Here is a 16,518-nt window from a genome sequence, read left to right on the forward strand (position 1 = left end):
CCAGGGCCTTTCAATCGCTGCCCCCGGGAGCCCCGGGGGCGTTTGGGACGCAGAGCGGCCCCGGGGCTGTTTCCCCGCCCGGTGCGGGGCCGTGGGCGGTGATGGGGGTGGTGGGGCGAGCCCTGAGTGGCCGCGGGGCGAGAAGAAAAGAGGAAATCCCCGAGCGCTGCCCCGGGACGGAGTGCGGGGCGTGGGGGGTGCAGGGCACAGTTGTGAAAGGCCACGGGGTCCCAGGAGGGCCACCGGCTTTGCTGTGTCGCTAATGGCCCTGGTGTTCCTGTGCCAAAGGGTCTCTCGCGTCCCCTCCCAGCCCCACTGTGCTCCCGCCTTTGCTCTCCAGAAGACCCCTGAATCTGGGACAGGGACGGCAGCAGCAAAGCGACCTGTGGCTTCCGCAGCCCCGCTGTGCAGCCCGTCTCGCCTGCATGAGGATTTGCATACGTAAATTTTTTAATTAAACAAATAAATTGCTACCAGTAGCCCCGGCATTCGCCTGCCCACACACCAGCCTGGGGGTTGCAGCGCTGTCCCGCAGCCCCTGCCGAGGGACAGTAGCTGGGGGACATTGGCCGGGGGACAGTGACCATGGGACAGCCACCTCGCGGAGCGCAGCCTGTCCCTCGGAGCGGGAGGGCAGCGCTGCAGGAAGCGAGTCCTGGGGCAGGAACTTCCTTTTGTGAAACACCCGCAGCCGGCCGGGTGTCGCAGGGACGTCGCTCATGGGGACAGGGGACAGCTGCCACGGCATGGCCTGTGTCTCAGCGTCCCCCAGCTCCCAGCACTCGGCAGCAGGACGGGGGACGCTGCATCGGCAGCCCTTGCTCGGAGCATCCCTGGGGCTACGGGGGCCCTTGGGTGCTCCCCTGGCAGGATCAGCCTTCTCTGCCGCTCCCCCCGTGCACTCAGGCTGGCAGCGCAGGCAGCAGCGCGTCAGCTGTGCCCACCAGCCCCCCCATCTCACCACACAGGTCCTGCACGTTGCTCTGAGCTCCCCGGGGTCCCACACTGCCAGGAATGTCCCTCAGGGCCAGCCCAGCACAGCCAGGAGCTCTCCCACTCCCAGAGCGACCTGTATGTGGCACTGGGGTGGGCAGGGTTCCCAGCCCAGCAGTGGCATGGTGCCCGGCAGGGCTGTGAGCAGTCCTCCCACCCCAGCTTCAGCAGCACCCCCACCCCAGCATGACCCTTCCTTGGGGAGGAACCTGCTCTTCTCCCAGCACCGGCGTTTAATTGCCATCTGCAGAATTTACAGCACATACCATTGCTGGCCAGGGGCTCCCCCACAGCCACAGTCACCCAGCGGTGCCTCAGCCCTATCAAGAACTACCAGGGCAGTGCAGAGCCCCTGTCCCTTCCTGCAGTGACAAAGGAGGAGACAACATCCTCTTCCCATATGCTGAGGCAGAGCTGGGCACCTGGCAAGTCTGCACTTGGAGGTGCAGCATCGTGTCAGCAAGAGAGGAAGGGACTGCTGGGTTTCAGCACTCCCTCACAGGTAGTTGTCCTCTTCCTCCTCCTCTTCTTCTTCTTCATCCCGTGCCAGCGCCTCGATGTCATGGGTGATGTCTGTGATCATGCGATTGAAGGATTCGGACTCGGAGCGCAGGGACCAGCTGTCGTAGCTGCGCACGGCCGAGGCCGACGTGTTGCTCATGCTGCGCTTGATGCGGCCGAAGCTGTCGGTGAGGATCCCGCCCTCCCGGATGCCAATGCTCTCCAGGAAGGTCTCGAAGTACCCGATGTCTTGGTCGGGGATAAAGGGCCTCATTCCTGTCATGGATGCCGTGAGCTTCGGGGTGACCGTGCCCAGGTGGGCAGCGCTGGGGCCGATGCCAGCCAGCCCCACCGGCTGCTTGCCGGGGCTCGTCCCACCCTGTCCCCCGCAAGTAGCAAGCTCCCAACACCCCCCAGAGCACACCTGGCACCAGCACCCCATCCCCAAGGAATGCACGGACATGACAAGGGTGACACGGTGACATAGGGTGGCTGCAGCAGGAGCCCAGACACTCACCCAGGAGCAGGAACTTCCTGCGGTCCCCGTAGAGGCGCAGGAGCTCCCCGCAGTACTCCTGCACTGGCGTGCCCAGCCGGTACTCACGGAGCAGGAGGGCGAACTGCTGGATCTCCTGCGGTGACAGCTTGCTGCGCAGCTGTGGGGACATGGGGACAGCTCGGGGATGGGGACATCGGCAGTGCACAGCCACCAGCTGCTCCCCAGCGCAGGGGGCTCAGACCTGCCCACTGCCCCCCTTCCCTGGCCGCCAGCACGAAGCAGGGCTGCTCGCCCATCCTTCGCCCTCACCGTCACCATGTAGTCCTGCAGCTGCTCCAGCCCTGCGCCGCTGTGGTCACTGCCGCTGCCGGCGGTGGCCAGGCTGTGGTGGGACCGGTGGAAGGAGGGCGAGGAGGCACCGCTGTAATATGCTTCAAAGGTCTCATGGGAGCCGTTGCTGTGGGAAAACGGGGATCAGCTCTCCCCAGCAGCCCCGTGTGCCCACCTATCCCCTGCTGCACAGCACCCACCGTCAGGCAGGGCTGGAGCACCTCTGCAGCCGGGACAGACACCCACCCCGGGGCAAGGGGACCCACCGTGGGGCAGGGGCACCCTGGGGGAGCCAGACTCACAAGGAGCTGCAGCAACTGAAGTCGGCGTCGTAGCCGTATGTCCCGTCTGTGCGGCAGCTCTCGCCTGAGGAGGGAGGGCCAAGTTTTGGGAGTGGGGCCAAGCCTGCGCCATGGCACCTGCCCCCCGCGCTGTGCCCGTGTACCCCTCTGTCAGCCCCGTGCCACTCCGCTCGGTGTTCCCGTGCTCGTCCGGCCACTCACTCCTGCTGGAGAGCCAGGGCCGGGTGGGCGTGGATGTGTAGTGGTACCCGGCGCGGTCCACGCACTCGATGCTCTGGTCCCCGTAGATGATCTGGAAGACCTGGCAGATGAGGGCGCAGGATTCCTCGGCGGCGTCCTGGAGCGGGAGGGGGAGCGCGTGTGGATGGGCGGGTGCCGGCGGGTCGCCGTGTGCCGGTGGGTGGCTCTGTGCTGGCAGGTGCCCGTGTGCCACGGCCACTCACCCTGTTGGGCACAGCGAGGATGACGAGGTTGCAGTAGGCGTCGGGGCAGGGCTCCGGCGGGTCCAGGGGGTTGCTGCCGGCGTGTCGCCGCTCCCAGCTCCCGAAGCCGGTGCCGCGCTCCCAGCTCCCGCCGCCGGTACCGGCCCTTCGCCGCTCCCAGCTCCCGCCGCCGGGCTGCCGCCGCTCCCAGCTCCCGCCACCCGGTTGCCGCCGCTCCCAGCTCCCGCCGCCGGGCCGCCGCCGCTCCCAGCTGCCCGAGGGTCGCCCGCGCTGCCGCCGCTCCCAGCTGCCGCCCCGCCGCCGCTCCAGGCTGCCGCCCTGCCGGGCCTCCTGCCCGCCCCGCGCCGCCCGCCAGTCCAGGCTGCAGATGGTGTGCCGCCGCTCCATCGGGCCCCCCAGCCGCCCCCCCTCCGGCCAAGAGCCCCCCGGCCGCTTCTCTGCGGGGAACGCCTCCAGCACGCCGGCCGGGGCCACCTCGGGGTGCGCTCCGGCGGGGACCGGGTCCACTCCCAGGCCTGGGGCAGCGAGGAGACAGTGGGCATCAGGACGGGGGGGCTGCGCTGCCCACCCTGCCCGGCCCCCAAGCCCTACCCCGGCTGCCCCGTCCCGCCGGCTTGGTGGGATGCAACGGGATGGGGGGGAACAAGAGCGGGGAGCCCCGGTGGGCTGAGGACAGTGGAGCTGCCGTGGGGCTGTGACAGGGAATTAGGGGCAGAGGGACAGGGGATTAAGGGATCGCCAGTGTGCAGGCTGGAGCTCAGTCCCCCGGCGGGGACACTGCCGGCGGCTGGCAGCTGAGCCCCCGTTTACCGATCAAAGCGCCGGAGCCCCTGCATCCTTCTGGGGCTCCGTGTGCGTGGGGGGACAGGGACGGGGGTTGTTTCCAGCCTCCTCTCCTCCTGCCACTAAAGGCAACCGGGGCTGTGAGCACAGCTGGGACCTGCCTGCGAAAGTAGTGGGGAGCCCAAGAAGGGGGACCTGCAGAGGAAAGTGGTGGGGAGCCTGAGGCAGTACCCCCTCCAGCCCCGGGGAAGCAGATCCCTGCTGAGCCCCTTGCCGAGCCGGGGGGACAACGTGGGCTTTTGTGCTCAGCCCGTGCTGCTGCACCAGCTGGATCTGGCACCCCCCCAATATCCCCTGGCCTCTGGCGCCCCATGCCCTGGGGACACTGGGCACTCGGGGCTGGCTGTGCCACGGCCAATGGCCCTGGCCAGGAGCTCGCACCAGTTTTGAGGATGAGGAGGTGCAGGGCATCGTCGCGCAGGTAGGACGCTGCGGCGATCTCATGGGTGGGGATGCGCAGGATCAGCTCCTCGTTGTCGCGCCAGGTGAGCAGAAGGCAGCGGGCAGAGAGGCTGAGAATGCTGTCCTGCTCTGGCGTCGTCTGCAGCGGCAGCTCCTTCAGCTGCTGCAGGGACAGTGTGTGCCAGCGGCGTGTGACACTCAACAGTGCGGGCCACCTGGTGCCACCCTCTGGGCAGCACTGGGGGACAGTGGGGGAGTGGGGACCTCTCTCACCCTGGCTGTGTCCAGCAGCTGCAGCACCTCATCCCGGCTGGAGGGGTTCAGGGAGGCTGTCACCCATGTCAGGTGGCCTAAAAACTGGAGAGGGGACAAAACCCTGGGCATCTTGGGGCAAATGGGGCCAGGGGCTGGGGCTGCTCATCCTCCCCACCCCATGGCCCAGGGCCTCCCCTGGAGAACCCATGTCCCCATGGGCAGGATGCATTTCCCTGGGGTGCAGAGAGATCCTGAAACGGGGGTCCTCCCTACACCCCCAGCCCACCCTTCCCCTCCCTGAGTGTTGCCCAGGCAGGGAGGGGATCAGGACCCTCCAGGCCACCACAGTGGTGGCCCTCTGCATGGTGTGGTGGCCTCATCCCCCTGCCATGCATAGGCAGGGACCCTGCACCTCCCTAGGGACCCCCCACCCCCTTACCTTCGCCTCTTTCTCCACGTAGTCATGCAGCAGGATCTGAGGGTCGATCAGGTAGTCGGGGGGGTAGAGAGGCACTGAGTGCAGCGGCCGCCGGTAAACGCTGCTGCGGAGCGCTGGCCGCCGAGCCGCCTTGGGGAAAACCAGCCTCTTGATGGGCGACACAAAGCCCTGGCAGGGAGAACGGGCACAGGGACGCATCAGCACCAGGCACCCAATGCCAGCACCCATGTGTGGTATCCACAGGCACCCAGCACCCAAGGAGGAGCTGGGCACCTCTCTACTTACTGACCTCACATTTGCACCATTTGTGTGATTCGGGGGCAGCGGGTGGGGACCCCACCTCTCCCTGCCGTGCCACAGGAGGGGGTGCAGGGCTCCTTGGCCCAGTGTCCCCATGCATCTTGCCCATCCGCAGCCACCCATCAGCCCCCCAAGACTGACAGCCCCAGGCCCACGCACCTTCTTCCCCTTCTTGGCCTCGCTGTCCATGGCGGGGCTGCGGCGCTGCCTCCCAGCACAGCCACCCCCACCGCCCTGCTCGGCGCCGCTGCCTTTTCCTGTGTCGGAAACTCCACCAGGACGGCCGGGATGTGAGTTCCTGCCCCTCCTGGGGGGTGCTGGGACTGGGCTGGCCTGGGCTGGGACTAGGACTGGGACTGGGACAGGACTGGGACTGCGACAGGACTGCTACCGAGACAAGGCTGGGACTGGGCCAGGGGCTGAGGCTGGTATTGGGACTGGGACTTGGATTTGGGTTGAGATTGGGACTAGGACTTGGATTAGGGTTGAGACTGGTGCTGAGACTGGGACTGGGATTGGGACTGGGGCTGGGACTAGTGCTGGTGCTGGGCTGGTACTTGGGCAGAAGCAGGGGCTGATGGAGGCTGGGATGGGACAGGGGCAGCGCTGGGGGCTCCAGGCCCCTGCTGCCCCATCCTGCCTGGCCCAGGCGGGGCCCTGGCACAGGGAACAGCACTGGCAGCATCCCGTGAGGCTGCACCCAGCACCCCATCCCTATGGCTGCTCATGGGGCCTGAGCCCCCTGTGGATCTGGGGGTCAGCCGGGAATCGGGGCCTCTGGCAGGGAGGAGTTTGTCCCTACAGCGCTGGCAACAGGGCCGTGTCCGGTGGCTTCCTCCCCTGCACGCTGCATCCTGCCTGTGCACCCCTTCCCTGCTGGCCACCATGGCAGGGCCAGCAACAGCCAGAGCCACCAAAACCCAAAGGGCAGCACCGCTGTGGCCATCCTGCTCTGCCTCCCAGTGATCCCAAGTACCCTGTGACAGGGGGGCAGCATCTTCCCCTGCTGCAGAGCCCAGAGCATGAGCCAGAGGTGCTGGGAAGAACAGGTTCCCCCAAGCAGAGCTTATTGAAATGAATTTAATATCTCATGTTGCAGCAAAATTAAAAATATACAAAAAGTTTGTGGTATACAAAAAAGTCTCGGTACAGACCCCGGCCTCCCGCTTGCCACCCACCTGCGCCGAGGGCCCCAGAAAAGAAGGTGGCACACAGAGTATTTACAGTACATGACAGTGGCCGCCAGGTCCCAGTGCTGGGTTGGGGGCTGAGACCCTCTGGGACGCAGCCCCCCGGCAGCCCCCACCAGAAATGAACAGCCCCAGAACAACTCTCTTCCCGCTCCCTGAAGCTGGGGCAGCCCTGCTGCCACCCCCAGCGGTGACACCCCTCAAGGACGAGGAACCCGTCCCCCGTGGAGCTCAAGCACCCCCGGAGCTGCCCCTGTCCCACAGCACCCAGCTCTGCCCCGGGTCACATCCCCTCGTCGCGGCCCCAGCAGGCCAGCGCTGCCATCCCAGTGCTGCCGCTGGCACCGGGCGCTCGGTTTGGCTTCCCCGCTGGCACGGGCTGGGTGGCTGGCAGCAGGGTGGCCGAGCCCCGGGCTGGGAGCGAGTCCCACGGCTGCGTCCTAGCCCCACGCGTGGACGGGCTCCCCGCGCCGAGCAGGGCAGGGGCTCTGTGCTGTCTGCTGTTGCCTGCTGCGGGGAACCCTGCCCGCAGCAGCCCGGGGCTGAGGGTAACGTGGCTTGAGTGCATAGAAAAGTGTCCCCTTGCCCCGCCGCGCGGGTCCCCACGCACACCCGGGGGTGACGGGCACGGGGGGGTGCGGATCTCCCCGAGCGGCGGCTCCTCTCTGCCCTCGGGGACACGGGAGAGGGGTTGGGGGAGACCAGAGGAGCCGCCCCGTGCTGCCACCGGGTCCCCCTGCGGCCCGGCCCCGGTGGTTTCCGAGCTCCGTGAGCAGGACCCGCTGAGGAGCCGCCGCTTCACGCCCAGCGGGGTGAGCCCCAGCCCGGCCCCCCGCCTGCTGCCCCCGACCTTCCCTGAGGAAAAGAGACCCCCCGCTCCCCCGGAGCCCCCGCCCGGCGCTGCCCCCGCAAGGCTCAACCCCCGGCGGGCTCTGCCCGTTCCCGGCGCTGAGGGAGGGCTGGGGGTGTGGGGGCGCCGGGCGGCTGCCCAGCCCTGCTCTGCACCCTCCACCAAGGGTTTCCGAGGCTTCCAGTTAGCACCAGTTAGCACCAGTGACCGCCGTGACGGCCCGCCCCAGCCTGCTGCCACCCCAGCCTTCCAGCTACGGAGAAACGGGAAATAAAATCTAAGTGACGCCACCGCGCACCCCAGCCCTGGCCGTGCCATGGGGCACCCACCGTCCCCTGGACCCCACGCCCCGTCCCGGTGCCAGCGGCTAGAGCCGTTCCCGGGGCAGAGCCCCCACAGCAGCCCCCACCGTGTGCAGTGCCTGGGGGTGCCCCGGGGGTGGCTGGTGACACCGTGGGGCTGTGGGGAGATAGTGGGAATCTGGGCAAGGCACAGGGGCCGTGGGTGCTGGGGGCATGAGGGACCAAGGTGGGGCACAGCCAGGGGGTCCGGCAGCTCCCCCGCCCATGTGCGTGCACACACACACACACACACACACATACACCCCACTCAGGGGACACAGGTGACATTCAGCACAGCCCTTCAAGCTGGGACACACCAGCAGGTCCGGGTAGGACCAGGGGCACATTCAGACCCAGAGGCCAGGGCAGCCCCACCTGGCTGGACAGGCAGGGACAGGCAGGGACAGTGGCAGGGAGGCAGAGGGAGGTAGGGGGGAGACAGGATTCCAGCTCAGGTTTATACTGGGGAGCTGGAGGGGCTGAGGCCGATGTGGGAGATGGATGGAAATGCTCCCGGGTGGGACACAATGCCAAACCCGGAAGGGGAGAATGACTGGGGGATGAATCCCACTTTGGGGAGCCCCATGAATGCTGGTGGCCCTGTTCCGCCCCCCCAGCCAAGCCCTGCTCCCCCTCAGCCGCAGTGGAGGTAGAAAATGTCACACAAAATGTCACCATTCAGGTGAAAACAAACGCAATGAGATGAAGCGGTTCATGAGGGGATGAGGAGGACGATGGGGTGACACCACCCCAGTCGGAGCCAGGGCCCAGGTCTGTGTCAGGGGGAGCAGGATCAGCACCCATGAGAGGGTTCCCAGGCTGGGGTCTGCACCCTGCAGGGCAGTGGACACCCCCTGGGTGTGGACACGGCTTGACCCCTGGCCAGGGCCACCAAGGATGGCAATGAAGGGGCTCCCCCATGGCTGGCACTGCAGGGCAGGGGCGTCAGGAGACATGGGGGGCTGGCTGGACCCCAGCTCTTCCCTCTCCTGGCTCCCTGGGGGTGACAGGAGCCCCAAGCACACCCCGGTGCAGCCGTGCTCCAGCCCCACGGCCCTGCCGTGGTACATACACCTGTGTCCCCACACGCTGCCCTCCTGGGCCATGCCATGCCTTGCCATGGCCCAGGCCCCCCAGAGCCCCAGGCCCCCCCCTCAGTCCCCACCCTGCACCACCAACCCAGTCGAGTGCTGGGAGTTGCAGCACCCACCGCCTTGGGCTCAGGCACCGGTGAGGTATTTTGGCAAGGATGAGCCCTGGGGGGAGCTGGGGCACCCGCAATGGGGTGGAACAGGGTCTGGGCTGCAGGAGGGTGGCGCGGAGGGAATAGCACCAAGAGACCTCCCCGGCTGCCACCCGCGGGGTGCTCTGCGTGGCAGCACAGCAGCACCAGCAAACCCAACAGAAAGGCAAACGGCTGCAAGGACGAGGGGCGGCACCAGGAGGGCCCCATGCCCCCACCCTACACGGTGGTCTCGTACTCCAGCACCTCCTGGGGGGCACCGGGGGTGCGGTACTGCAGGCGCGGGGTGGTGGGTGATGCATACTCCAGCGCCAGGATGGTTTTCCGCAGGCGCCGGTCGATGAAGTGGGCGTCCCAGGCTGGGTACTTCTTCCTGGGCAGGTCAATGCGGATGACAGGCCCCTCTGTCCGCGGGGCGCGGGCGGCTGGCGCCGGTGGGGCGCAGGGTCGCACCTGGAAGACGGGCACGCAGCTGTCCCGCTCCCCCGGTGCCCCTTCCCGCTCCCCCCCTGTAGTCCGCGGCAGCGAGCGGGGGGGGCTGGTGATGGCGTCCGTGGGGGACCCCGGCACTGGGGCTGGCTGAGAACGGAAAATGCAGCCCCCAGCCTGGGAGCCAAACATGGGGCCATTGGGGTGCAAGAGGCAGTAGTAGATGAACATGAAGAAGATACCAAGGGCGAAGCTGGAGCTGACCACGCAGACGAGGATTAAGGCGTCGAAGTCGGAGATGGCCTTGCGGTCGTAGTAGAGGAACCAGAGGACGGTGAGGGCGGCGTTCTCCGACAGCGTGATGACGTAGTAGATGCACATGCGGTAACGGCTCCGTCCCTCCTTGACGTTGAACCAGCAGAAGATGTAGATGATGCCCACCACCATGTTGTAGATAATCTCCTCCCACTTGGACATGCAGAAGTCTGTCTCACCCTGGATGATCCAGAAGGTCATGATGCACCAGTGGGTGACAATGAAGATGCCGAAGTAGAGCTGGAACACAGAGGCGAAGAGGGCGAAGGCGATGGCGCGGGCAGCGATGGTGAAAAGGTGCCACAGGATCTGCACCACGGCCCCCTTGTAGGACATGGGCATTTTGTCCTCCCGCGAGTCCCGCAGCACCTTTTGGTAGGAGGCGATCATCCACGCCAGGGAGAGCAGCGAGGCTGAGGCTGAGAGCCCTGCGGGCGCAAAGCAGGGAGGGGCAGTGAGAGCCTGTGCCAGCCCGGGGTGTCCCCCCAGACACCCCCGTGCCCCGCAGTCTGTGTCCCTTACCCTGCAGCGGCTCAATGCTGTTCTGCTGCACCATGATGCTGAGCTGCAGCACCAGCTGGGGCGCGCTCTTCAGGAAGGTCTCCAGCAGCCGCAGCATGCTGATGTCCGCGCTCTCGAACATCATCCGCCAGTAGAAGTGGCGGCGACGGTGCTCGGCCTGCCAGCGGCTCTGCAGCCCCAGGTACAGTGTGCGGAGGTACCTGCACAGGGGGAGTGGGAGGGTGAGACGAGCCCCCACCACCCAGGCAGCCGAGCTCACCTCCCCCTGCCCACACTAGGCAAGTTACTGCTGCCAATCTGCTCCAGCCAGCACTTCCCTCAATTTGGGGCACGGGGAGCCCCTCACGTTGGGGTGCAGAGGGCTGCAGGGCTGCGGCTATGCTGGGCACATTCCTGTCCCAGCCCGGGGACACGAGATGCCGGGAAGGGGCAGCTGGTGCAAAGCCAGCTCAGCTCCTTGCTGCCCTGGGCTCACCCGGCTGTCACCGTGCTGCCCACCCACTGTCACGGTGCCCACCCAGTCATCACCCCACTCTCTGTCCCCGCCACTGCCACTACACCCTCTCCCCCAACCTGGGGATCCCTCCCCAGCCCTGCTCTCTGGTTCCCCATGGATTTGGGGTGCCCCTGCCCCAGCCCCATCCCAGCACTATGTCCGGCTGTTTGTCCAAGGGGCTATTTCGGTCGTGGCTGACGTGGAGCCCCCCGGCCTCTCCCTGCCCAGCCAGGACAATGGCACCAGCTGGCCATGCCGCGGTGCCTGCAGGAAGCTCCCGGCTGCTTGTGCCGGCGCTGCCTCAGCTCCTGGCAGGGCTGCAGGCACAGGCACACACTGGCCCCGGCCATCTGGTCGTTGGCTGGGGGTCAGCAGAGGTGTGTGTGGCACCGACGTACGCACCGACTGAGTCACCGCCACCAGGGACCCCTCCAGCGGCATGGGGCCAGATCCGGGCACTGCAGGAGGGGACATGAGGCCGGATGGGCAGGGCATCCCCGGGCAGCTCTGCCTGCACCACCGACTGGAGACTGTGGTGCCGGATGAGGAGGAAAACAGACTGATAAAGCGGGAGGCTCCCGTGGTCCTCCCCAGCGAGACAGATGATGCCCCAGCAGCTCTGTCACCACCTGCCCCGTCCCCTCCCGCTCACCTACCAGGAACCCCAAAAACCCCCTGAGCAGTGGCCACCAGACAAGATGTTGCTGTCACCAAACTACATGATTTCAGTAGTTCCATCCTGGTTTCAGTAGGTGCCCATGGTTGGAGGGGACAACCCATCCCCTGTGGTCAGTCCGGCTCTCGGTCCCCACCCGCATCTTTGCACCAGTGTCAAAACAACACTTCAATGTCCACCTTTGCGGGGAGCAGCTAATTTCAGCTTTTGCTGCGACCCGTTCATTGTTCATCGCTGCTGGGGGGGAGTGACTGCGGCTGCCTGCCCCCCAGCACCGATTTGCAACCTGGTGCCAGCAGCTCATGGACGGCCAGGCCTGCCCTGCCATTGCGGTACTGCCATGGCTGCTGCCCCCCAGCCCCTCTCCTGGCCCCGCAGAAGGGCCTGGGGACAGAATCCCCCCCTGGCAGGTGTGAACCAGGGGACAGCCTGGGGACAGAGGGCATGGCGTGGGGGAGAAGCAACCAGGAGGCAATGCAGAGCCAGGGCTGCCACAGGGCAGCGCTGATGGTCTCAGGACACCCAGGCACCAACAAGGCCCCAGGCATCAGTGACCTCATCCTCTCCTTGTAATCAGCCTCACTAATTTGGCTCATGAGCAGCTCCCTGTGCACAGACCCCTGCACCAAGCCATCCCCACAGCACAGCCAGCAGCTGCCACACACCGTCCCCAGCTCTGCAGCCACTCAACAAGTGACCCGCGGCCTTCCCCAGCTTTTGGTGGGGACACAATTACTCTCCTGTCATCCCGTCAGCTCCACAGATCTCATTAAAATGAGATTTCATCTCCCATCAACTTGCCAGGATGAAATGTTGATTCTTATTTGTTATGCATTTGATCATCCTGTGGTGTTTCTGCCCAGAGAAACATCCCCACGCGCTGACAGTGCATGGCGAGCTCCTACCAGCCCAGCGCCACGGCAGCTGCACGGGAAATACAGAATCAATCACTGGAAAAAAAATCATTTAATTTTCAAAAAACTGATGATGAGGCAGAAACCAACCACGAGAGCTCTCAGGGCTAATTGCTGCCTCCTTTGTGTTCCACAGTCATCCAGCAGAGCCCTGCAGCGGGAGGTGCTGGGCTGGGGCTTTGCTGCTGGCAGTACCGTTTACCCCCAGCTCCCAGTTACTGACCCCGGTTTTCAAGTGTTGGAAAAAAAGAAGTGTGAGGAGAAAAGCCTGGCTCTGGTTATAACCAAATCCACTAATTATTGTCCTCAGATGGAAAAGGATGAGGGATCCCCAGGTCCAAGACTGAGCAATAGGGAGTGTGATTTTCCTAGAAGGTAATTTGGGATATCAACCCTTAATCCTTTATTTAAACAAGGAGAAAATTTCCTGTTGCAGCCATTTTAATCCATTACACCTCCCGCCAAGTCAGGTCACCAGGGAGAGGCCCACGTGCACCCAGCCAGACTGTCACCCCCCGGGCCCGTGACACCGCTGCCGCTTACACAAACACATGCTCACACAACTGGCACTGCCTTGAGAGCATCCCTGGCAGAGTATTTGCCTTTGCATCAAGAACACACTGATGACAACTAACTTCAGCAGCTTCTTGCAGCAGCTTTAATTTGAGATAATCTCAGAGTTAGTGCTTGGAGCTGGCGTGCCTTTGTGCCCTGTGGTTTTGTGATGTGGGGGCTTTGTCACAGCTGGGGCTTGGGGCTGGGCAGTGATGGACAGGGTAGCGGTGAGACATGCTGAGATGGTCACCAGGCAGGGAGGAGGTGGGTAAATTGGGGAAAGGGGAGGTGTTTGGCAAGGGGCATGGTTCCCTGGCCAGGGAAAAGCCATCCCTTCCCATGCAGCGTTTACCCAACGCTTCTCTAACTGCCACATCCACTTGCACCGGATCCAGCTGCACTAATGGGTTTAGCAAACTGCATTTAACTGGTCACCCGAGCTAATCCTAAATCCCAAGATTAGAAAGAGCCTCAGCTGCAGCTTGAGACCAACATGTCCTGGAGGGTCAGTGCTGAGAGTTACTGCTTTAATTGGTTTAAGAGCCTCCGTGGTGCAGCAGATCAGGAGAGAGTGGCTGACACCACCGGGTGCAAAGCCCTGATCGCAGCCCAGCCCAGCTCCGGCCAGGACAAGGGCTTCAGGGCCAAGGGTGGCTGCAAGCAGGTTCAGCACCAGGGGGCCAGACACCCCTGTCCTCTCCCTCCCCAGCTCCTCCAGCACATTTTGCAGGGTTCATGTTCTTCCTGTAGCCAACACACCCTGAGAGCTGCCATGGGGATGGGTGGGTGGTGGCTGTGCTGGGGAGGGAAGGGGCAGGAGCTCTGCTAACACAGATGCCCAGGAGCATCCCAGGAAGAGAAGCAGAGGGACACACACATGAAACAACAGGGGCTGGAGGAGCCTCTATACTACAGGAGCTCAGGAGGGGAAACAGCATCGAAACCTGAGCGGGGAGCACTGCCTGCTCGGTGCATTGTTCCAGGAATTTGCCATTGTCTCCACTCCCCTCCCAGCACCAGCACCAGCCTCCCCAGGAAGCAGCTTGGCACTGGAGCTGCAGCTCTTCCCCAGCACCCAGAGGATGGAGCTCGGCGGAGCTGGGAGGGAGCAGGGCCAGCTCCATGGCACAGGGGAGGAAGGTGCCAATAAACCATCAGCTCAGGCTTCTGGAGGGTCTGCAGAGATGCAGGCAAAGGGCCCCGAGCCTGTTCCAGCCTGCCAAGCTGCCGCTCACCCTTGCCTGCACAGCCTGCCTGTCCCCAGGCCCGAAAAGGGGCAGGCAGCACAGCCTGGATGGGCTGGGGACAAATGGCACCTCCTCATTCGCGATCCCACAGACAACAGTGAGCTTCAAGCAGGAGTACGGGGAGGTGCCTGGGAGGAGGATCCAAGCCCGAAGTGTTGGAGGCCGGGCAGAGGCACCCACTCCCCCCAGGATCCGGCTGCCCTGGCCAGGCAGGCTCCCAGCAGGCCCAGTGCTGCCCGGCCATGGGGACAGCAGGTCTGTGCCACACAGCTGGGCTGCAGGTTCTTCACGCCAGCTCCTGCCTGCACCCACAGCTCCTGCCTGCACCCATCCACACCCACAGCTGGGCACTGCTGGGGGCTCTCCCGCGCCACCCATCCTCCTGTGGTTGCAGAGGGATTGATTCTCGTGGCCCCCCCGGCCACCTGGGCCCCTGCTGCTCCTCACCACCCCCAACCACTTCCCCTCCATCTCCTGCTGTCCCACCCATGTCCCCTGTGCTGCACCCTGCCACTCTCCCCAGCCCCAGCCAGGCTCCATTATCCCTGTGCTTCCAGTCCTGCCCCCATCAGAGCAGGGGCATGAGGCCCCACAGCCCCATCCTGGCTCCTTGTCCTCCTCATCTTCATCCTGCCTGTGTTCCTCATGGTCCCCCCGTACCTTCAGACCTGCCCCAGCTGCAGGAGGTGGATCAGGCCCTGCAGCAGCCCCATCCTGACGCCCGGCACCCCCGTACCCCGGTCCCCCCGTACCTCCAGACCTGCCCCAGCTGCAGGAGGTGGATCAGGCCCTGCAGCAGCCAGACGCAGAGGCGGCAGCAGCCGCGGGGGCCGCGGGCGCTGTCCTTGGTGCTGCCGGCGCCGTCCTTGGTGCCGGCGGCGAAGTCGTAGACGAACCACCTGAAGCTGAGCAGCTGCACCACCAGCGAGGGCAGCAGCACGAACAGCAGCGTCAGCCCGAACCACCACCGCTGCCCCCGCACGTAGTAGTGGGCCGCCAGCCACAGGTCCGAGGCGCCGTCCGCGAAGCAGACCAGGAGGGCGCAGAGCACCCAGCAGCCGTCCCGCAGCCGGTACCGCCGCGCCGGGGGGGCCGCGCCGCCCCCCCGCCTCCCGCCGCTGCTCTCCGGGCTCTCCAGCCGTACGGCCGGGCCGCCGCCGCCGTCCGACTTCGCGGCCATGTTGTCGGGGGAGAGGAGGAGAAAGGAGGGAGCGGGAGAGACTTCCGGAGGGAGGACGGCGCCGCCGAGCCCGCCCCGGCAGCGCCCGCCCCCGCCGGCCTCGCCCCGCGCCCGCCGCCCGGTACCCTCCGCCCGGCCCGGCCCGGCCCGGCCCGGCCCGGCCGAAAACCCCCGAGCGGCCCCGGGAGCCCCCGCTGCTCCCGCTCCGGGAAGAGCAGCTGCCCCCCAGCCGCCGCCGCGGGGTCCCGGGGGAGCGCACGGTGCCGGTGGGCGCCGCCCCACGTCGGGAAGGGCAACCCGTTCCCCTCGGTCGGCTCCGTCCCCCTGGGCGCCCCTCTGGCAAAGGCTGCCTGCCCCCCCCCGAGCCGCCGCCCGGTGCCAGCGAGAGCCTCCCCGCAGCTCGCCCCAGTCCCGGCAGAACCCGCCGGGGCAGCGGCCGTGCTGCCCGGCCACCCCCCACCCGGCTCCACAAGCACCGGAGCTCCCCGGGCAGCTGCTGGGCGGCTCTGGGCTCTCCCGGCACCGACTCTCAGCCGAGGCAAGACCCTGCTCAGGGGTCCGGGTGAACCGCCCTGGGCCTGGGTGGATGGAGATGCTGCAGGGGCCTCTGCTCCCGCAGGGCTGGGGCAGGGCCACAAGCCACCGGGCTCCTGCCTGGAACAGCCCGAGGACCCTGCTGGGTTGGACCTGAGCCCTGCTTTGGAGCAAGAGTCCCAGCCTTGGGGACATCCCTGAGGAGCCACACAACCAGTTGAAGTGCCAAGGTCTCTGGGTGGACCTTGGGCACTGGGGCTTGGATGCATATGTGCCCAGGTGCTGCCCTGCTCCTCAGCTCTGCCCCACCATCTCTCCTTCTGCTGCCTATCAGAGTCTGGACGCAGCGAGTTCAGCAGAGCCTGGTTGCCCTGGCCTGGCTGATACCACTGTGGGACACGTGCTTGCATGAGGAGCAGCACAGTGCCGGCATCCCTGGCACTACTGGGAGGGAAAGGGCTGTTTGCTCCTTTGCAGTGTGTCTCCAGGGAGGGTGATCACACACAGGCAACTGCCTCCTGAAGGCAGCTTCAGCCCCTAGCCCGACCCAGAGGGATCCTCACTGCATTCCAGCCCCGAGGTTCAGCCCTGTGTGTCTGCCTGTGGAGGAGCCACACGCGTGGCTGCAGCCTGGCCCACGGTGAGCCCATGGCGAGCATGGTGAGCATGCAGTGAGCACGGTGAGCACACAGCAAGGGGGAGTGTGTTTCATCCCGGGA

General features: G+C 65.7%; 2 protein-coding genes across 2 annotated transcripts; both read right to left on the minus strand.

Annotated features, from left to right (window-relative positions):
- Positions 1-515: 515 nt before the first annotated feature.
- Positions 516-5,552, minus strand: CCM2L (CCM2 like scaffold protein). Its single transcript, XM_082065481.1, has 10 exons — positions 5,467-5,552; positions 5,008-5,175; positions 4,587-4,670; positions 4,293-4,476; positions 3,069-3,583; positions 2,827-2,962; positions 2,626-2,689; positions 2,303-2,450; positions 2,012-2,150; positions 516-1,770 (listed from the first exon to the last, which is right to left on the minus strand). Exons 1-10 carry the CDS (start codon positions 5,494-5,496, stop codon positions 1,490-1,492), a joined length of 1,749 nt encoding a protein of 582 aa, XP_081921607.1. The 5' UTR covers positions 5,497-5,552; the 3' UTR covers positions 516-1,489.
- Positions 5,553-9,150: 3,598 nt separating this feature from the next.
- On the minus strand, positions 9,151-15,265 carry XKR7 (XK related 7; the record flags this gene model as incomplete). Its single annotated transcript, XM_082065275.1, has 3 exons — positions 9,151-10,103; positions 10,198-10,397; positions 14,838-15,265. 3 exons carry the CDS (start codon positions 15,263-15,265, stop codon positions 9,151-9,153), a joined length of 1,581 nt encoding a protein of 526 aa, XP_081921401.1.
- Between the last annotated feature and the right edge of the window lie 1,253 nt (positions 15,266-16,518).

Source organism: Streptopelia decaocto, assembly GCF_964273445.1.
Source record: "Streptopelia decaocto genome assembly, chromosome: 14".
Classification (NCBI taxonomy): domain Eukaryota; kingdom Metazoa; phylum Chordata; class Aves; order Columbiformes; family Columbidae; genus Streptopelia; species Streptopelia decaocto.

Excerpts from the sequence above, each read along its gene's own strand:
- CCM2L (XM_082065481.1), bottom strand. The coding sequence starts at position 5,496 with ATGGACAGCGAGGCCAAGAAGGGGAAGAAG. Across the intron at positions 2,690-2,826 it reads GCCCTGGCTCTCCAGCAGGA|GCGAGAGCTGCCGCACAGAC; the intron begins GTGAGTGGCCGG and ends CTCCCTCCTCAG. Across the intron at positions 2,151-2,302 it reads TGCAGGACTACATGGTGACG|CTGCGCAGCAAGCTGTCACC; the intron begins GTGAGGGCGAAG and ends ATGTCCCCACAG.